Source organism: Micromys minutus (genome assembly GCF_963924665.1).
Source record: "Micromys minutus genome assembly, chromosome: 4".
In the NCBI taxonomy this organism is placed as follows: Eukaryota; Metazoa; Chordata; class Mammalia; order Rodentia; family Muridae; genus Micromys; species Micromys minutus.
Genome location: NC_137973.1, coordinates 35,259,629 through 35,281,864, shown reverse-complemented (window position 1 = coordinate 35,281,864; position 22,236 = coordinate 35,259,629). Strand labels below are relative to the sequence as shown.

The 22,236-nt window shown below is 47.0% G+C and overlaps 1 protein-coding gene across 1 annotated transcript in view; it reads left to right on the top strand.

Annotated features, from left to right (window-relative positions):
• The window catches only part of CD101 (CD101 molecule), a gene marked incomplete at both ends in the record, with an annotated part of 35,363 nt that extends 15,051 nt beyond the window's left edge, over positions 1–20,312 (top strand). Inside the window, 5 exons of the mRNA XM_080915145.1 lie at positions 9–386; positions 1,517–1,921; positions 5,460–5,870; positions 9,747–10,148; positions 20,083–20,312. Coding sequence (XP_080771271.1) covers positions 9–386; positions 1,517–1,921; positions 5,460–5,870; positions 9,747–10,148; positions 20,083–20,312 — 1,826 coding nt within the window. The remainder of the gene's footprint in view (positions 1–8; positions 387–1,516; positions 1,922–5,459; positions 5,871–9,746; positions 10,149–20,082) is intronic.
• Between the last annotated feature and the right edge of the window lie 1,924 nt (positions 20,313–22,236).

Sequence of the window (22,236 nt, the reverse complement as noted above, 5' to 3'; positions counted from 1 at the left end):
ATCTGCAGCAAGAAGTGTCTCCATGTCTGCCGAGCAATGCACCGTGTGGGAAGGAGAGACACTCACCCTTCTCTGCAAGGCAGCTGGAGATGCAGGTGCTCTGTCTGTGAGTTGGTGGCTCACCCCACAGGACCAGACCACCCCCGTGTTTGTGGCTGGCATGGATCAAGATGGTACTATGCAGCTGGGAGTCTCTTCTCTGGGCCCTGGGTACCATGGTAACAGGAGGTTGGAGAAAGTGGACTGGGCCACCTTTCGGCTGGAGATTGCTTCTGCCATGGTCACAGACAGCGGTACCTATGAATGCAGAGTGTCAGAGAGACCCCAGAACAAGGCCAAAGATTTGCAGTCAACCCAGAAGATTTCAGTCACTGTAAAACCTCTGAGTGAGTCCCTGGGAAAAGTCCTTTTCTGAATGTGTGTCAGTTGTTGGGATTCTGTAAAGCCCACCCCTTGGTTACCTAGCAACAGCCAGGTATACCCCACCCCTCAGTTACCTGGCAATAGCCTGGTATGCTCCTCCCCAGTGACCTGACAACTATAAAGGGGGCTGCTTGCTCCCTCCTCTCTCTCTTGCCCTCCTCAGTCTTGCTCTCTTGCTCTCTCCCCCTTATTCCTCCTCTTCCTCTTCCCCTCCCTTCCTTCCTCTCTCTCCATGTACTCCAGGCCGGCCTCTACTCCTCTACTTCTCTATTCCTCTCTTCTCTCTCTCTCTTTGCCTCTACTACCCTCTTAACTCCCCCATGACCTGAATAAATCTATTCTGTGTGTGGCTGGTCCCTCCCAGAGGCATCTCCCTTGCCCCCAGGCCTCGCTGCACTTCGATGGGCCATACCTCCCCACCCCCACTTTCTTCATCCTTTTCATAACATCAGTCACCTTATTCTATGCTGCAGTGTGAGTGATATCATCCAGAACCCCTGTTAGAGGTACACGTATCCTGAGTGCCAGTGATATATGTCCCCTAAGTGTCATTGGACATGTACCTTGAGACATGTAGAGCAGATTATGCAAGTCAGGCCTGACAGCAACCTCTTGAGTGTATTCATCTTTATAAAGATTATTCCAGAGTGTAACTCGTAAATTGTTCAAAGTTGAAAACAAACCCCTATGACTTGGAGTTGACTTACAGGTGAGTGGAGCCAAGCCTGCCCCCCATCCCAGCAGCAGCACAGGTATCATGGAGTCTTCTCTAGCCTGGGCAAGAGAGTGACACTGAGCCCAGTGGGGGTGGGGAGAGGAAGGAGGCCAGACCCTGGCTGCGCGTGGTGTCCCTGCTCAGTGCAGCTGTCTCAGTGCACACTGGAGAAACACTGCCTGTTTGTTGTGGCTGCTGAGAACAGCCATAAGGGAGGGGGGAGACTTGGAGAGCTGGGGTTGAAATTCGGGACAGACTGTACTGTGGACCAACCTCTAGCCCCTGTGGTCCTGTGTGAAGGGTGGCATTGAGAAAACTTGGAAGTCCCCGTGCTTGGACTTGGTAAACAGGAAGCGTGTCTTGCTGTCCCCCCAACAGAATCAAGTTTACAAGTTAATCTGATGAGCCGGCAGCCACAAGTGATGTTAGCCCATACCTTTGACCTGTCCTGCCTCGTGAGGGCCAACTACTCGGATCTTAAGCTGCCATTCTCAGTAACGTGGCAGTTCCAGCCAGCTGGCTCTGGAGCCTTTCATCAGCTTATTCGAATCACCCACAATGGCACAGTCGAATGGGGGGACATCCTCCCCCAGCTCCACAGGAAGATGAAGGTGTCACAGTCTTTCTTTCGTTCTCAACTCCAAATCCACGATGCTGCTAGGGAGGAGACAGGGGTGTATCGGTGTAAAGTGGAGGTTTATGACAGAAATTCCATGTGCACAAATGGCCCGGCCAGGGTATCTACCACCTCTAACCTATTAATGATTACTGTCACCTTTCCAGGTAAGTGATACTTGACATTGATCCCTGTTTAAAAAGAAAAGAATCTTTTTTTTTTCTTTTTTGGCCAGGTGTGATGGGGCATGCCTATAAGCCCAGTATTCAGGAGACCAAGCTAGGAGGAATGAGAATAGGCGAAAATAGTGAGCCTCTGTCTCAAATAACAACAGTACTCCTCCCACTTTATGTAAGCTCTAGAAACAGACACAAAGTATCCCTTCACCACATTTGAACTCCAGAAATAGACATAAAGTATCAATTCACTAGGTGGTAAGGTGAGCATGACGTCATGGCATTCCCATGAACTTAGTGTAGGTGGAATGGCCACATTGGCTACAAAAGCAATGAAATACTTCCTTAGCAGCTTATAACCACTGCTCTTTGACCTTTCCACACCTGCCATGAATTCCTGTTGCCAGCAGCCACAGGATACTGTGTGGCACAGCCAAAGCTCAAGAGCATCCTCCATCCAGGGAGATAATATTTGAGGCCAGTCACTGCTGGTGCTCCAGCATCATTTTTTTAATTTGGATGTGGTGAGGCTCATGTAAATTCTATTAGGATACTGTATTGGTTAGGGTTTTATTGCTGTGAAGAGACAACATGACCATGGCAACTCTTATAAAGGAAAACATTTAATTTGGGATTGTCTCATAGTTTCAGAGGTTCAGTCCATTATCATCATGGGTGGAAACATGACAGCATCCAGGCAGATAGAGCACTGGAACAGGAGCTGAAAGTTCTACCTCTTAATCCACAGGCAGCAGAAAGAGACTGTGTGCCACGCTGTGGCTAGCTTAGCAATAGGAAATCTCCAAACCTGCCTCCTCAGTGACGCACTTCCTCCAACAAGGCCAGGCCTACTCCAACAAGGTCACACCTCCTAATACTGCCACTCCCTATGACCAAGTGTTTAAACACATGAGTTTATAGGGGCCATAACCATGCAAACAACCCCAAATACACTTAGCTACCTCTTTTAACATATTAACATGTAAGAGAGAATTTGTGGTTCCAGTCCAGTTCAGTCCTAACTCGATGACAGAGCACAGAAGCTAAGAATAAAACCCTGCCTAGTTCTGCTGTGCTTTTGCTTCCTCTCTTCTGACTTGCCCCGAGGGACTTCAAGATGGCTCAGATGTGATGAGCTCTGGGTTTGGACAAGTCCCTTAATCTTTCTCTACCATAGTCACTGCCTTGATAAATCTCTGATGTGCACTTGAACTGGGGTGTGTCTATTGTGCACCCAAAGTAGATACTCAGGCGTGGCAGCCACCACCTGCTCTGTGCTGCTGAGCAATGGTTTTGTTAATAGTCCCGATCTTGCTTGAAGCATGCCTTAATTTACTTGTCCTTCCTATGTTGTTTGAGGTTGCTTCCATGAGCCTTCCTTTTCCTTGCTCTCAGCCCCATGGCATGAGGTTTCCTTCCTAATACCAAGGGTTCTTCTCATTCTCTTGTACAGAATTCTCCTCCTCCACTGAGTTGATATATTAATTCTTTGGTTTGGTTTGGTTTTCTACCGTGTCTCATTCTGCAATGCAGGCTGGCCTGAGATTCTCAGTCCTCCTGCCCCACCCCACTAAGTGTTCTGGTTACAGGTGTATATAAGCTACGGTGCTTGGCTCTTCTTTCTTTCTAAATTCAGGCTAGCATCAGACTTGTTGGGTGGCCAAGAATGACCTTAAGCTTCTGATTCTCCTCCAGGGTAGTCAAGCGTTTGTCCCACAGTTTCTTTTTTAGAAACAAGCTTAGGTATGCCCTCTGACTCTTTGTGTTCTTCCAGGGGAAAACAAAAAACCGAAACCTCTTCCTAATGCTACAGTCCATTATCCAGAATGCTTTGTCTGCTGCTCTTGGGATTCACATCTAACTGCTTCCAAGACATGCCTATATTCAGTGTCATAGCATAGGTTGTTATCATTGTCCAAAGATGGCCCTTCCATATTGTTCATGGTGTGATCCTCCCCACAAACCAGCACCACAGCAGAAACCGTATCCTCCACATATCTAAACTCCCATGGCTGCCATGAAAGATCTTTTCTAATACTCTGGACTTGTCTCTTCAGAGCCTCCTGCTTTCCACCCTAGATCTGACCAGCAAGCACACTCAAATGCCTGGATCCATAATCCCCTTTTCCTTTTATGTGGAATTCTTTGCCCACTGTTCATCAGAATGGCTGCTATTGATGTTCAAGACTCAGTTCAGAGTTGCCTCCTCCAGGAAGTCTTCCTTCACTCCCGTCCTTGGGTTAGATAAATCTGCTGGGTGATCCCTGATATTTGTTTCATTACTGCATATCTCAGTCCTACATTGGTGACCAATTCCAGGAAGTCTTTGTTCCTGGCCTATAATGTCCTTTGAACTATGATTCACTCACAGGAGCTATTTACAAAATAGGATAGTCTCGTATATGATATGTGATGTGATTACTAAATGTTTGTCGAGGGGGGGGATTCAGGGACCTTCTGGAAACATCAATCAAAGTAAAATGATCAACAAGAAATGGAAAAGAGATTTGTGGCAAATACTGTGAATCTTAGGACAAAGGAAAAGCCACTAGAGTTAAAACATAGCAGCCCCCATGCCCATGATATTCTGGAGTGGAGAGGCTGCAGAAACATAGAGTTGTAATGGCTTGTGAATAACTTCCTCCCAATTACTAACTTTGGTAGGCAGCTCTAACTAGACTTTGACGAATGAGGGATCCAGAAGTGGCTCAGATAGTAAACACAGAGAAACAGAGCGCGTGCAATGCCATTTTCTCTCAGATGATGTAAATATGCTATGGAAGAGACCTTCTGCTTAAATACAACAGGACTATCACGTGTGAGAAGAGCTGGGCTTTCTTCCATGACTGCCCCCATCTCCACACAGTCAGGGCAGCAGGAGGACCAGCAGATGGATATTATGAAGAAAGAAACATCAACTTGCAGTCACGCAGAGTTCTCACAGGCATGTCTGATGTTTGTAACATTGTAACACTACACCATCATCTACAAAGTTCATGCTCAACGGAAACACCAAGAGCAAAACAAAGTTTCATGGTGTTTTAAGTATATTTACAGTTCTGTTCTGGGTCCCATTCACAGCTCCCCTCAGCCACATGCTGCCTGTAAGATGGGCAGAGCTCAGTAAAGGAAAGGACAGCTTCTTCAGATTAGGAGTCACACCAAAGCTGAAGGAACAGTTAGGGCAGCTGCTGAGAGGCAATTCATCCACTGTTGAACAGCAGTTCTCAACTCGGGGGTCAAGGGATATCGTGCGTATCAGATATTTGCACTGTGATTAATAACAGTAGCAAAATTACAGATATGAAGTAGCAATAAAATAATTTTATGACTGGGGGTCACTACAACATGAGAAAGTGTATTAAAGGGTCACCCCATTAGGAAGGTTGAGAGCCAGTGCTGCTATAGTGGCTGTTTGCCCTGGTTAACAAGCTAGCTTAAAATTCTGGTGTGTGTGTGTGTGTGTGTGTGTGTGTGTGTGTGTGTGTGTGCTTCTAGTAAAGTAACTCTTTTCATTGTTTTCCTTCAGAGAACGAACTGAGAGTGAACTCAAGCAATCAGATCCAAGAGCTAACCATCAGCTCCAGCGCTCACATAGAATGTGCCATCTTGTCCCGATCTGCTGGCAACCTTCCATTATCCATCATTTGGTACTTCTCTCCCATTTCTGCAAACACATCCTATCTGAAAATCCTAGAAATGGACCAAACCAGTGTTGTAAAATATGGGGATGAGTTTCAAACCCCTCGGAGCAAGCAAAAATTTTATTCTGAGAAAGTTACTCAAGACCTATTTCTGCTGAACATTCTGAGCGTGGAGAACAGTGACCAGGGCCACTACCACTGTGCTGTAGAGGAATGGCACTTGTCTACAAATGGCACATGGCAAAAGCTTGAAAGAAAGACGTCAGGACTCACAGAATTGAAACTCAGGCCCACAGGTAAACCTTAGAAGAGTATTGTCATACGTCTTTCTATAGGACTTTTTTTCTCCAGAGACCTTTAGGGTGTGACCATGAAGAGATTAACAAATATGATCCGGATCATAGGAATAATAGACACCTGCAAAGGGCTACAGGACCTGGTAGCCTACCAGAGGAGGGGAGGTTGCTTAAGGTGAATCAGTATGAGGTTTTGAGCTCAACCAGGATCAAGATCCCCTTTGCCTGGTTTGCTTATCATCTTGGCAGCCTGGTCCATGCAGCTGCCCTGGGAATCCTATCTCCAGATCTCGGTAATAACCAGCTGCGTCACTCCAGTGGGCCCTACTGTAATTTGGCAGAGAAAGAGTAATAGGAAGCATATTTCTCCCACTGTGAACAGAAACTGTACAACTCTATGGGGATATGTGGAGAAATTGCTTTTCAACATTTGGCTGCCTAAACATAAGCAAATAAGAGTAGTTAACTGTTGGAAATGGCTTACTGGGGGCGTCTTCTCCACCTCCAGAGATCTTTAAAAGTGTAATGGAACTTCCATCCATTCCAGCCAGCCTACCAGTGCTGCTGTCTGAATGCGGACAGGCTTGACTGGGCCTCTCAGTTCCGGCTGGGTCACCTCTCAATGTTGATTAAAGTCAAAAAGGGTGTCACAGCCAAGGAACTGAACAAGATCCAACCATGTGATGTAAATAACTCCATCTAATGTGGTGCTTAAAGTACTATTTTTAAAAATGATATTCTTTTAAAGATTATAACTGGACATTCCCATATGCTAGAAATGGGACTGCAAAGGTGAGACAGGGCCCGTGCCCTTGGCAAGCTCATAGGTGCAAGGGAAGCCTAAGTAATACCAGCTGAGGGAGCGATGTCCTCCTCTGTCCTTTCTTTTCAAGTCCCTCCTATTCTCTATTAAGCTTGAGTGCGCCCCAGGGAGTGATCCTGGGCTCTTCTTCTTCTTCTCTGCTTTTCTCAGAACTTCTAAAACTCTGCCCTGGCTTCAACTATTGTCAACAACATAATCACCCCAAATCTTTGGATTTAGATAGTCTGAGCCTTGTGCTTTTAGACTCCACTGTTCACTTCTACCTGGATGCCGCAGAGACCCCACCCCCACTGCATTTTTATCCTTTCTGACCCTCATGATTACTTTGTCTTCCTACATTCTGAGTCTCTGTGACTGATTTCCCCACCTTCCAGTTGCCCTAGACAAGTAATTTGACACAACTTGACTGTGTGTGCTTGCATGTTTCTAAGAAAGTAACATTTCTTGGCTCAAGCCAGTGTTCCTAAGGTAGAAATGTGGCTTCAGGATTAGATCTTTTAGTGTATCAAGCCTGCACTGTTAGGTCAATTGGATTGGGAGGCACCTAGGAGGATCGTAAAGTCCACTTCGGGTGTGTTTTTAAGAACATTTTCAGAGAGGTTTAGCTAAGAATGTATGAATATGTGTGGCCTCACCAAACAGCTTGGGGGTGGGGGGAGCCAGACAGAATATAAGTAAAGGAGGAGGAGGAGGAAGTCCTCCTTGCCATCCTCAGATCGGCATTTGCTACATGCTCCAACACTATGCAATTCTGCCTCACCTCTGGCCCAAAGCCTAGATGTCTTTAGACTAAAATCTCCAAAGCTATCAACAGAATAAGGATTTCTTTCTCTAGCTCTTTTCTTTTAAGTGTTTGTTACAACAGCAGCAGCAGCTACAACAACAAGGAACTAACACAGAAAGTTGATTTCAGAGAGGTGGGTGGGTCAGTGCAGTGACCCAGCCCTGATGAAGTGGGTTTTAAGCATTTGAAACTGGTTTGGAGGAAGAGTTGGGAAGAGGTTGGAGAAGCAAGCCAGAACAGTTCTAGAATGTTTTAAGCAGAGCTTAATGGGAAATCCTGGAGAAAGAAAATGCTGGTAGAACTGTGGACAGAGGGATGTTGCTCATGAAATTTCACAGAGAGATGGGGCTTTATTGGGAAGTGGTCTAAAGGTCATTCATGTTGAGTTCTGGCAAATATTTTGTTCATTCCCCGAGACTTGAGTAAGGTTAAACTCAAAAGACAAAATAAAATTCCAAGGCAACTCAGGCTATGGCATGGTTGCCGCGCCTTCCTTTTAGCCAGGTTTACAGTGACAACGAGCAATGAAACAGAACAGAGGGATGTAAACACGTTGGCATCTGCCCAGTAAAGAGGCTCACGTAAAGTTGAGGAGTGGGGAGTCAAGGAAAGTTGGCTGTTAGAGATGAGTACTGCACACTTCACACCAGCACAAAAGGAAAGGCACTTCGAAGGCATCTAAGGAATTGGCCAGACCCACCCACCACAGACTCAAAGATGTAAAAGAATAAATTCATTAAGGAAAATTTTGCTTTAAAACCAGGTGTGGTGACATTCAACTAGAAACACTGAGGCAGCTTAGGACAACTTCAAAATCATCCTGACTTACGGAATGAGTTCCAGACTACCCCAAGCTACTGGAATCTTTTTAAAATGACTTTTTCTTGAGGTGGCAACATGACTGGAACCCTCTGCTCACACTGAGCTCTGTAGGAAGTTGTTTCTATAGGATCTGTTTTACTGGACCCAGCTGCATAGACCCACTGAAGCCGTGGTCCAAGGCAAGCCATCCAGGTGCTGCTGGCTTTGTAGACATTGGATTACGGAGCCTGAAACCACCAAGCACACAGTAACTTTGCTTCCTTAAGTTGCTTTGCTCAGGTATTTTTGGCACAGTAATGAAATACTGACTAACTTAGCACAGTGACATTCCTCAACTTGAGAATGTTTGTAGTTGACCAAAGTCTCTTAAAAACCCGAGGGTACCAAGCTCCATGGAATCTCCGTGTGACTGTGGGTTGTAGCTGTACACCTGGGTTAGGAAAGAAATTACGAAATAGGCTGCCAGGCGATGCTGTGGGCATCACTGTGGCCGGAGCTTTTTCCTCAGGTCAAAAGAAAAAAAAAACTCAAGAAGAAAATAAACCTTAGTGACAAAGGCCAATGAGAAAAAATCATGGCTGAAGGGGTCTCTTGAGCTTACAAGTGGACCGTGGTCAAGAATTGTGATGGCTTAGGAACCAATGTGCAACCAAATAGGGGGTAACTGGAGGCAAGGACACATAGAAGTTTATGTGAATTAAGATTTTTACATGATTCCCCATGAAGAGCAAGAAAATACTAATTATACTAAATGTAATCTAAGATGGGGGGAGGGGGAGTTGAAAAAAACAACAAAACAGATTAATAAATGAATATATGGTAGAGTGGTAAATGTCCCATTTTGACTTTCAGTTGTTTTTTGATATAAATCCTGGGGGTTTTATTCCAAGTCCTCGCCTGCTGACTAGTGGAGAAGGGGGAAGGAGGAAGGCCCAGAGTTGTTTAAGGCATACTGATTAATAACTGAGATGGATCCCTTGGGCCTTACTTCGACACTGGTAGCATTGTTCTGTCTCTAAGTGTGTGAACAAGACGATGTGGTGGGGGAAGGTGATTTCGTCAGGACTGGTACTGCTGTCATATTGAGCTTGGTGGAATGCTGGAAGTCGGGAAATGAACAGTACCTGTGGCAAATCAAAGAGGAAGTTCAAAGCCGGGCAAAAGCTGTGAGCCCGGCTGAAGTCATGTCTGTTTTAGCAGTGGGCTCTGTCAGGCAGGAGGCTAAAGAGGGGAAGTGGTTAGCTTGGTTCATAACAGAGAATGTTCTGGCAAATATGACCAAAAGGAGAAGCATCAAAGGAAAGCATTCGTGATGAAGGTTCTCATGTCTAGAGAATCCCAGATGGGACCTCCCAGTGGAAATGATAGGGCTCAGAAACGACCAGGCCAAAAGTCCCGCTCTTCTATAACTCGCTCTTCTCTAACCATCCACCTCTTTGCCTCCTAGGAAGTCAGGTCCATGTCTCCAAAGTGAGCTGGATGGAAAACGCTACCGAGTATGGAGAGGCGGGCTTCAGCTGCAGCCTGGATGGCTTGGGCAGCACAGCCTCCCTGTACTCGGTGACATGGTATCGGAGCAGAGGAACGGCCAACAGCGGGAGTCACATGCTGGTGCACCTGCAGTATGACGGCTTACTGCAGTATGGCCCAGAGGGAAGCAGGAGGCTCCCGTACTGCTATCGATCATCTCCCACAGATTTCGTCCTGAGGCTACATCGGGTAGAAATGGAGGATGCTGGGATGTACTGGTGCAGGATGACTGAGTGGCAGCAACATGGCCACCCGGGCAAGTGGATCAACCAAGCCTCAGATGAATCGCAACGAATGGTACTCAGGGTGCTGCGCTCAGGTAACTTGGGAGTCACTCAGCCACTGGCTCAGGGGTCATGGCGTATCCTGTTCCTCTCTGTGGTTCCTGCTTTCTTCTGGCTAGTGACAATATTTCAAATTCCTTAAAGAAAATAACTTTACTGCCTTTCTCCGTAATAACTCATTTCGACCAGCAAGGTCTGCATGAGGTTTGGGCATAGACACGTGACTAATAGGCACATCTGACCTGTTTTAACCTTCCCTGCCCAAGCCAAGAACAATCACTGTCATGTAAGCCTCTGATACCCAACAAGCATGTGAAAGCTGCATCCTCACCTCTTGGCTGATGCTCTAATTTCCAGATGCTGTTTTGTAGTGGAAAAGAAGATGAGGCAGAATAAGATAGTTGTGATGGCAGTTCTGCAATTTAACCCAACTGAACCAGGGTCAGTTACACCCAGATACTACCTTGATTAAAGGAAGAAAAGAACCCAAACACTTTCTCAAAGAATCAGTGCAGGGGATCTCTCTCTCTCTCTCTCTCTCTCTCTCTCTCTCTCTCTCTCTCTCTCTCTCTCTCTCACACACACACACACACACACACTTGTTCTCTCACTCTCTCCCTCTCCCCCCTTTGACTGCCTCCTTACCAAACTGTCAAGGCTTTGATAATGTTACTGGTTGAATGCTTGCTGTGGCTCAAAGCTTTAGAAACTCTGGTTTATGATTATTTGGCCCTGTGACTGAGTCTGCAGAATCATACCATGGCAGGAGTCTGTGGCTGAGCAAAACCACTCACCCCATGGCTAGGAAATAAGAGAGAGAGAGAGAGAGAGAGAGAGAGAGAGAGAGAGAGAGAGAGAGAGAGAGAGAGAGAGAGGAAGAGGAAGGACTGGTGTTTCACCGTCCCGACTTCAGTGATGTGCCTTTCATAACAGGAAGATCTTCTAGTAGAACCATTTCTCACTAGGCACCACCATCTCCTAATAGAACCAAACTGAAGAGCAATCCCTTCATACATGGTAGCCATGGTCATTTGGTGTCTTCTTTCTATTGTATCGTTGTGTCCTGGAAGACATCAAAAAAGGATGATGTCATAAAGAGTTGACTTCTGGCCTCCAACAAAGGCCTTTGACCAAAGAGTGACAGCTCTTTGTGCAGGGAAGTCATCCTCAACCACTGTCTCAGACTCGTGTAGTATCCGACATGTGATACGCATCTATTAGGCATGTGTTAATAAGAGCAGTCTCTTCCAGCAAGACCAATAAATTGTAGCTGGCTATAATATAAAAAATATGATAATTGTGGATCTGTCAGCTGGTCTTAGCTACTTCTTCCCATTCCAGTAAGACTCAAATAGGTGAAAAGATAACTACAGGCTGAACTTACGCTGGAAAAGGAAGACAAGAGAAACTAAGGCAAAGTCTTGGTACTCTCCCACAGGAAAGACAAATGGGATTTATCATCAGATTGACATTCCTAGGTGACCAGCTGGCTTTAGCGACAGTTCCTGGAAGGAGAAGGGTACATGTGGCAATTTCTCAAAGGCAGACCCTACTACATCCATGTAGGGTCCATCTGAAGTGTTCCCTAGAGCTCCACCATCCTCTCCCCCTGTCTAATCTCAGGGCTCCATCACCTCTCCCTTAGGCCCATTCTTCAGTAATTTTTGCTGTGTGTCCAAACAGAATTTTTCCTATCAGCTTTTCGTTCCAACCATTCTAGGATATTCCACACATCTGGGTACACTCCACAGATGTTTTCCTCTGGAGTTCCCGGGCCCCGTAGAGTCAGCAGTTATTCCAGTAGAATCTATAGATAACAACCATAAAAAAGGACAGTCTGTGACTAGCAAGCACATCTCCCATGAGACAGGTGAGATGCTGCGCAGCATGTCTGTGTGAGAGCATGTAGAACAGGTGTAAAGGAGGAAGTCTGGAGGGAGACAAAAAAAATGGAGTCACTTTTGTCTCTTCTGAAAATGCTCACAAGCCTGTGCCACAACCAGCAGGGTTTTTGTTGCAACTAACATCTCGTGTTCCCAAGGCAATCCTGTGACTGAGACACTGGCCTGCTCTACCTTGCTGCTCCTGACTGGTGACTAGGAAAACAGTCTGGAGTGATAGAAAGTCCTAAGGGGTTGGAGTCCATAAGCCTAAACTCAGATTACAGTCTTACCACATATTAGCCGTGTCATTAGACTGTTTACTTGTATAGTTTTTGGCTTTCTCATAAAAAGAGGATCATAATACAAATATGTTTTGAAAAAACCTAGTACAGACACTGGCATAAGTTTTAGATAAATGTTAATTCCTTTGTCTTCATGTCTTTAACCAAACTTGTTATATCACATACATACACTGTCATAATTTCTTTTCATGTTGTTGCCATAAAACATTTCAGCAAATGCAACTTGAGAGAAAAGGTTAATTCTGGCTCTTAGTTTGAAGATACAGTTCAGTTGGGTGGGGTACACCTTTGATCCCAGCATTTGGGAAGCAGAGGCAGGTAGATCTCCAAGTTGGAGGCAAGCCTTGTCTACAGAGCAAGTTCTAGGACAAACAGGGCTACACAGAGAAACCCTGTCTGAAAAAGAAAAAGAAAAAAAAGAAGAAGATAAAGTTCATAGTGGCAAGAAAGTGAAGGTAGTAGAAACTTGAGGAGGTGAGTTTCATTGTGTCTGGATTTTGGAAGATCCCAGCAATGGGTGCTTGGCTCACTTTCTCCTTTTTTAGAATCTGAGTCTAAGAAATGTTGCCACCCACAGTGGGCAAACCTTCAAATTCAATTACTCTAATCAAGATAATCCACAGATTTGCCTGTTTCCTAGACGATACCAGATTCTGTCAAGCTGAGGACTCTAACCATCACATGTACATATATAATATGCTTATACCCGTCTTTGTGGCAGACTGTTTTAAGTTGTTCAGTAATCATATGAGATCTGAACACACAGACGTGCATATGGCAGAGGCTGTGGGGAGAGTCAAACCCGCTATGATAAGCATCATCAGAGAAGTATTCCCAGGATGCTGTGGGAGCAACTGAACTGGAGTGAAGGGTCAGGGACAGATGCTATCTGGGAAGGTTTCCTAGACACGTGAGAAGGAAAACTATTTTAGGAAAAGGTGCACAAGATGACAAAAAGATATAAAACTTTGTGCCAGAGCCAGGGAACCTCAGTGGCTGAGAAGGGCTGAAACTCAGTGCACAGAGGACAAGGCTAGTGATGGGAGCACGGGTGTGGGGCTAGCACAGAGCTAAGCAGTGCTTAGTGCCCAAAGTGAAGGAGGGGTGCTCTATGGTGACAGTTATGGGGGTGCTACTGAATAAGTTGAGGTGTGGCAGTGACACCCTCAGAGTCACATTTAGAAGGTTCCCATTAGGTGCATCAGTAAAGCTAAAATGGAGGCAGACAAAGCCGGGTGAGCTATGTGAAACTGTGGCCAAGATGAGGCAAATGGAGGCCTGCACTGAGGCAGAGGGACGAGTAAGCAGTAAGTAGGTGTCGGAAGCTGGTTAACTAGATAGACATCTGTGGGCGGTGAGTGAGAAGAAGACACAAGTCAGTTTTGGGGCTTAGGTGGATTATGAAGCTGTTTACCAAGCAACCAAATCAAGACTTAGACGGAGAGACTGGTCCGATTTGCACAAGTTGAGCTGGAACTCAACTCAAAAAGAGTTTCCAAGAGGCGTTGATCTGGGAGATTGTGGGAATTCCAAGTGTGAACTGCACCTGACTCATACACTAGGAACTACCAATGTGTGGTCAGTAATGATGCTCAGGGGAGGACACCCAAGATAAAGAACCAGGCATCAGCAGCGGAGAATCAGAATAGAGCAACAGGAGGCAAGAGAAACCTAAGAGACCGGAGAATACAATAGGCTATTTAAGACAAGAAAGGGAGGGCCGAAGAGACGCCTCAGGGCTTAAAAACACCACTGTTCAACCGTTACCTGGAGTTCAGGTATTAGGACCCTGCCACAAGCCAGGCATGGCCCCATGTGTCTGGACTCATGACTCCAGCAGTACTGCTGGCAAAGGTAGAAGGCTCTGTGGGGTTTGCTGGCTGCCAGCCTCGGCAAAAAGTAACATGAGCTACAGATGAGACCCTGACTCAAAAGGACAAGGCAGAGGTGGTAGAGGAGGACACGTGCATATAACACACACACACACACACACCACCACATACACACCACACACACACACACACACACACACACACACACACCCCACACCACACACACACACACACACACACTCCACACCACACACACACACACACACACACTCCACACACACACACACACACACACACACACACCACACCACACACCACCACACACACACCACACACACACACACACACACACCCCACACCACACACACACACACCACACCACACACACACACACACACCACACCACACACACACACACACACACACACACACACACACAGAATGGGAACATCTTCCCTGGATCTAACATGGTAAGGGCAGAAAGCAATGTGAAGGTCAGCCTGAGGTAGCTGAAGAGTGAGGAGGCAGACACGTCAGGTGGTACAAGGTACTTTGTAAAGGGCATGAGAGAAGACAGTAAGACATGCAGAAGCGTTGATGAATGAGTTTTAGTTGTTTGTTCTGCTTGAGGTTCAGGTTTGGTAGGCTTAGGAGCATGATTTACAGTATAGAGAGGAAGAGGCAGTGGGGCCGGGGAGGGGGGATGAGATCCACAGAGCAGCCCAGCATCTGGCTGTGAAGAGCCTCCCACACTCCTCCATGACATCCTTTCTGGCCAGCAATCTGAGCCTTTTCGGTCCTCAGACCTGCCCTGCAGCTGTCTATACATTCACACCACCACTAGGGGGCACCCAAGAGAGGCTCACAGTGGCATTCCTGCTGCCAGCTCTGCGGGTTGGTAGACTCCACACAGCCTACCACCACTCTCCACTTTGCCTCCTCCCCTATTTGGCCACACCAGATGGGGTTAGTTTTAGAACTACATGAAAGAGCCGTGGATCACATGGCTTGAGTCGAGGCAGAGCAGACAGATCCTTGCTTCCTCCCATCCCCCAATTGTCTCTTTACAATGACTCAACAGGGTGAGTGCTATAGGGCTGAGCCTTTTTACCTCACCTTCAGATCATAAGCACAAATGTGTTATTTATTTGTTTGTTTGTTTGTTTGTTTGTTTGTTTGAGTTAAAGTTTCATAGCTCCCGACCTGTTTTAACGCATGCTATATAGCCAAGGATAATCTTGAGCTACTGATTTTTCTGCCTCTACCTCCTCAGTGCTAGGATTACACATCTGCCTTATTACAGCATACATATATAACACGAGGGCTCAGACCCAGGCTTTTGTGCATGCCAGGCAAACATATTACCTAACTGTTGTGTTCTGTGATAGGCCAGTCCGTAAGGCTTCCTGGGAGGTTGGATTAGCTGTGGCTGCACAGGACACACATTACCATATCTCAGCTTTTATTTAGATAAGAATTTACTAAGGAATGGGTTCTTAAAGGAGACATGCATTCCTCCCACACTCAAGCTTCTAGAGAGGCCATTTGTTTATTTTCCACAGTGTACTCAACAAGGTTTGGCACGAGGCACTGAACTAACACTTGAGAGAGTGAGCAAGCACTTCTTCAATTAGGTTAAAACAGGAAGCTGTCAGGGGCCACCTACTCTGGGATGCACCGGCTGCAGAGATCCAAACCCCACTTTTAGTTCTTGGCAGGAGCCAGATCTCTCAATTGACCTCATATGGCCCAAGTTTGGAATTGAGGTAGAGAAAGGCTGAAAATACCTTTATGTGCCCCCACCCCTGTGGCCCCCAAAGCCAGCATTTCTGAGGCAATGCCCAAAGGAAAATCTAGTGTGCTTGAGCAGAAGGAAGCAATTTCTAAACAACGGCTCAGATGAACTGAGTTCATTACGGTTTGGCTCTCTTCTGCAAGCCTTGTACGTTGAGTCCGGGGCACTTACTTGGATTGATTCACGATGCCAAGCTGTAATGGTTTTGAGTGTCACCAGTTTTCATCCAAACATGGGTGAGAGGCAGATGGTGGGAAATGGGCACCGCAGGCTCCGGAGCAAACAGTGCCCTCCCCCGAGAGGTCATCGGAAAGCACTGGAGCTGACAGTTGCTCGCATTTGGCCAACTCAGCACCGTGCAGAGGGCACTGTGCTACCCTTTGGTGGCAGACTGCTCTAAATGGAGCAGCCTCCTCCCGTGAAGACAGTTCCTTCATGCTGAAGGCTAGAGTCTCAGGGGCAGGATAAGCCAGTGCCATATTTTTTCCTACCTCCTGTCACCGTCGTGGTCCTGCCATCCCAGGAGACTTGCCACAGACTCACCTCCTGATCCCCAACCACCTCACACACCTCACCCGTGTATTCGTTCCTTTGCTGTTTCTATGGGGGAAAAAACCATCACGAGTACAGTAACTTACAGAAGAAAGAATTTGTTTGGGTTTATAATTCCAGAGGGTTGGAGGCCATGACAACAGACCAGAGGCAGCACGTAGTGGGTGTGGCAGTGAGCATAAACAACGGGGGCTTACAGCCTGAGCTACTAGAAAGGCAGCCATAGTGACATACTTCCTCCAGCAAGGCCGTACCTCCTAAACCTCTCCAAACAGTGTTCAAGTGCCTGAGATGAATGGGGTATCTTACTCAACTCACCACGGTCTCCGAAGGAGTCACTTGATTTTTCCCGTGAAGGGTGAGATTTTAGCCATGGAAGAACGTGAAAAGTCTGTTGTAGTTGTCGGCTTCCATCTCTGGGATGGAAGACCTGAGATAACTTCTAAGGAAGAAAGGAATATTCTGTCTCATTGTTTAGGAGTTTTCAGGCCGTGAGTGATTTGGTCCATGGCTTTGGGCTGGCGGCATGGTGGGTAAGAGGGTGTGGCACTTCTAGAAGCTTCTCACCTCTTGACCTCCTGGAAGCAAAGAGAAAGGGAGTGTGGAATGGAGGGAGGGAGAAAGAGAAGAAGAAGAAGAAAAGGAGGAGGAGGAGGAGGAGGAGGAGGAAAGAGACTGAGAGAATGGATACCAGAATTCTATTGTCTCCTTTAAGGCCATACTCCCAGTGACCTATGATGTCCTGTTGAGCCCCACATCTTAAAGGTCTCCTCACTTTCCAGTAGTGCCTAGCCAAGGCCAAACCTTTACCACCTGGTCTCTTACAGGAGATTCCAGACCCAGAGCACAGAGCTTAGGTCTCTGTGGTGAGTCATCAGGCTTGGGAGAAGGTTGCCTGGGAGTTTCTCAGGTTTCCCAGGACGATTCAACAAATGGCTTAGGTCTTGTGTTAAATGTTATATTACATCTTCTTTCGTCGCAGTTCCCTAAATGATTGTCCCTGCTTAGTTGATAAGGAAACAGAGGATCGGAGGAGATGAATAACTTCCCCAATGTTCATAAGAGTGAGTTTGGGAGTGAAGAGCTGAACCAAGCTCTCTCTGAAGTACGTGTGGTACTCCTTCCCTCCAGTGTATGGCCAGTGTTTTCACAGGGACTCCATGGCTCCATCCTCTCTCAGTGAAAGATCTTGGGCCTGGGGTCAAGAGGGACACTAAGGCAGATTGTCGTTGTTTGGGTACGAAGTATATTACAAGGGTTATTAGTGCCAAGTACAGACAGCAGCACGGCAGGAGCCCTAATGAGTGTTCAAGCCCACAGGCAGTTAGAAGGGCTCCTCTTAGAGGTCTCACGAGGGGGACGAGTTCACGTGGTGAGCTTGCAGCCAGGCTCTCGGATTCAGCTGCAGCAGCGTGGGTGGGGTGGAGAGGAGAAGAGGATTCCAGGAAAGGGATCTATAGCTCTGAGGATCTGGGGAAGTGAAAAAAGACTGTCTAGTTGCCATCTACCCATTATATGGGTGGAGGCATGTGTCAACACTGGTACCCTTTTGATATCCCTGGGAGTCCAGCCCTGAGGTTTGTAAACTTCCTTAGGGAAGTGAAAAATTGTGGCTGTCTGTCATTCTCTGGGAATCCAGGACACCTGAGGAGACTGTTTACACTCTTGTAGCTGGGCTCTCTGTAGGGGACTTGCCATTTCCTGACAGGGGCCTTGCTATAAAAAGAAGTTTCTTTCAGTAGCCATGGCTGAGCAGCCTGGCCGATTCTAACATGGCGGAGTTGCAGCCTCTGCTTCCATTGACCAAGCTTGCAAGCATCATCGCAGGAGACCTGGATCTCGGCTGGACCATCTGGGAGAAGAATGCAGAAAGAGGTTAAAAATGAAGTAGGAAATTAAACCAGGTGTGGTGACACACACCTATAATCCCAGCCTTTGGGAAGCTGAGGCTGGAAGAGCTGTGTTTGAGGTTAGTTCAGGCTACATATTAAGACTCAGCCTCAGGTTAAAACAAACAAAAGGAAAAAATAACATTTGAAATCTCCCTGCCGTTGCTCACGTTTTCAAGAAGGAAAACCAGATGTAAAGCAAGACTACAATTGAGAACAGGAAGAAAAAAAAAAATCTAGGCCACCAACTCTGCAACTTTGTGCCAAACCCATTCAGAACTGACAGCCTAATGTTCACCAGGGACTGCCACTCTGCCGGACGGTGGCCACCCTGGTTCTCAAATGGGGAATATACTTGGTAGTTGATTCCTTCTCTGGGACCCTGGAGGCCTTGAGGGAAAGTGCTTTATAAGACAGAGCCGCGTAAGACACAGGCCCGACCCTCCAGGAGCTCACAGTACCCACCTCTGGCTCCCTCCTGATTTCCTGGGAGGAGGCAGTCTTTGTAAAGTACATCAGTGAGGCCCCATGTTAGCACTTGGAGGTAGGTCAGAATGACCTACTAAACCTGTTTTATCACAGAGGAACCCATAATCTCAGAAATTGTACAGCTTAACCTTTGAAGAAGAGTGTCCTCCTGTTGTTATGGTTTCCCAAGCAAAGCACAGCTGCTGTTAGCATCAGATTGTTCAGAATAGCCCTGGTTTCAAATGTATCATAAATGTAGTTGGAAGGCTACAGTGAGTGGTCGGTAGCACTTTAACCATGAGGCTTCCTGCTGAGTGCCTGTAACCCAGGCCTTTAACCATCAGCTCAGGGCGCCATTTCCCAGGACCTGTGGGATCCGTGGTTCTCTCTGCTTTGCTTCCCTTGGGAGTGGCCAGGAGCCCCAGTGCCCGACATGTTGGTCTTCTAATAGTGTTTCCCAACCGACTGCAGCTGCCCGGAGGATCGCATGCTTTGGCATGCCTCTGTACGGTGTTTTTGACTCTGTGTCAGCACTCGATTTGGTTCGAGATCAGCAAACGCAGGAACCCAGGACAATTAGACATTCTCAGTACAAGGATGAAAGGGACCTCCTTGTTGCACGGCCGAAACAAAGGGCCATGCGACAAGGAGGGATGAGCATGGGGCCACGTAAGAAGTCTGGGAGAAGTGAGATCCAATCAGATGGGCTGTGCCCAGTGGCTTAGATACAGGAAGTGGGAGCTGAGCATGGTGGGGCAAAGAGCCAGGGCCCCGGATAACCTACATGTCATGGGGTCAGGAGGAGAAGCGCCCTCCTCCGAAGGTACAGCTGCTACCGAGAGAACAGCGTGGTGCACTGTGAGTTTCAGAAACAGCAGTGGGAATAGCTCAGTTAAAAATTCAGGGCCAGCTACACGGTTGAGAACGAGGACTGAATTATACATATCTTTTCTGAGGGAAGAAGATTAAAGGAAAGGCTTTTTTTTTCTTCTTTTTTTGTTTTGCTTTTCTTTTTGGCTGGTGGTTGTAAGTAGGTCATTGGCAGCTCTACAGCGGCCGGGGCCAGGCAGGGGAAAGGTGTGTGTTGGGAAGGTCCTAGGCCCGTTCTTCGGATGCTCTCACAGGATGCAAGGCCTGTGCCATTCCACCCTGTTATCTACATGGGCTTGTTGTAGTGTGTACGGAGGTGTGCGTGCCTAATCGGCCCTGATCACCGGAACACTGATTGTCTTCTGTGTCTGGTTGCAGAGCCCACGTTCTCTTCTCGGATCTGCTCCTCAGGACCCTTACTCCACTTCCTCCTCGTCTGCCCTGTCATCATGGTGCTGCTCCTCTTCATGTCCTTCCTCTGCCTGTGCTGGAAAACCAGGAGGTTGTCACAGCTGAATCTCAGTGCAAAGAAAGAAAAGGCCCTCTGGGTGGGCATGAGGCGGACATCACTCCAGAAGGAAGCAGGAGAGGAGGGTGAAGGCTACTGAACTCCAAGGAGCACCTGTGCCGGAGAAAGGAGTGGGGAGGGACTGGGTTGGACTGGCCAGGGTGAATGAACTGTGCATCAGACCTTGGCCAAGTTACCTAGGGGCCAGAAGGAATGTGCCGAGGGCTTATGTGGTTAACCAGATCTTGTTCAGTGTTTCTTTGTGTAGCAGTTTTATTCCCCCCATCCTTCAGGAGCAGATAGCATCATTGCCTCCCCCACCCCCCACCGCTTACATAGACCTCGCCTCCTGGAGGTCCAGCCCTCATCTGGAAAGAGAGAAACACCAGCTGCCGAGCCTTCCTTCCTCTCTCGTTCCTGTCCAACATCACCTAGTCCCTTGGAAACATCAGCTTGGCCCAGTCACAAGGGAAATCATTTTTCTCTAGATAAGAAATGTAGGGAGAAGCTGGTGTCGGCAAAGCAAGAGGAATTGGGAGCATGGACGATGTTGCCTGGAATCGGACTCTCCTGCTCAGTATGTAACTGTTTCTAGGCAGAAAACCAATGTTTATTCTCCAACCCCCTTTACCAATGCCTGCTGAAAAGTGTAAGCGTCGTTGTCTAATCAATATTAACCCTTTGACAAAAGGGCAACATGTTGCAGCCTTTTGGAAGTGTTATTTGGCTTCCTCCTTTATGGTTTGGGCATGTTTTTTGTTTTGGTTTTTGTTCTGTTGAGAAAAGACCTTGGGATACAGTTCCAGGCCAGTCTTGAACTTGATCTCACTGTATAGCCCTGCACTGCGCAGTCTGGGGTGTCCTTCAGTGTACAACAGTTTTTCCCTCCCAAGGCCAGTCTCCAAGTGCTGGGATTAGAAGCACTCAGTGGCATTGGTTGGTGCTGTGCGTGTCTTTAATCCTGGCACTCGGGAGGTAGAAGTGGGTGGATCTCTGAGCTCAAGGCCAGCCTGGTCTACAGAATGAGTTCCAGGAAAGCCAGAGCTACACAGAGAAACTCTGTCTTGGAAAAAGAAGGAGGAGGAAGAAGAGGAACTGGAGGAGGAAGGGTGAGGGGAGAAGGAGAATGAAAGACATAGGCATGCTTGGTTTAAGAGCTAGTAAGTCATAGTTGAAGAACACCCCCCCCCCCGCCGCCACACACACACACACACACACACACACACACACACAAGCCAGCCTACCACCATAGTAGTGCTTGGCCAGTGCCTTCTTTGAAAGCACTGGGTAGAAGGAAAGAGCTTCAGTAGAACTTGGGAGAGGGCTCTGTAGAAATGCTCCCGAGCTCAAGGTACTGCAGTGTTGGTTCAATGGGAGCATCAGGTCAAGTCTGACTCCTGAGTTTCCTAATCTTACTTTTGAAATCCCAAGGGTGAGGTGTGATGGTTTAAGGCTTTTAAGAGCTGTTTCCACTGTGCAGGTCTGGCTGTAACCAGAACTGAAAATCAATCAAATAAAGGACCTCAGATAACACATCTATTTATTGTCTGTGTGACCACCGGGGTTTCTTCAGTACTTGGTAATTTGCATTTCTAAGGAGAGCCATTTATTTTTAATTATTTTATCAGGCACACAGTCCTCTCCAAAGATAATTAGTTCCTTTGCTCCTTTGCAAGCAGATTATCAGTGGTTGTGAGAACTGCCACTTAGACCTGCTGGTTCTTTAATCCCACTTCCTCTAAAGCCTCATCTGAAACATTCCAAATGCTTTCTCAAACAACCAACACATTAACTTCTTCTCTCCCAAGTAAAGATGAAAAGAAGAACGAAATTAAAGAGTTCTTCAGAAACAAATGTGATGGCTCCCTTTACCCCCCATTTTTAGAGGCCTTTTAACAATTTTTATTTTTATTTTGTGCAACTTGCCTGCCTGTATGCCTGGGTGCCATACTATGCATATGGAGTCCACTAAGGTCAGAAGAGGGCATGCCATCTCTTGGAACTGAAGTTACAGATGGTTGTGA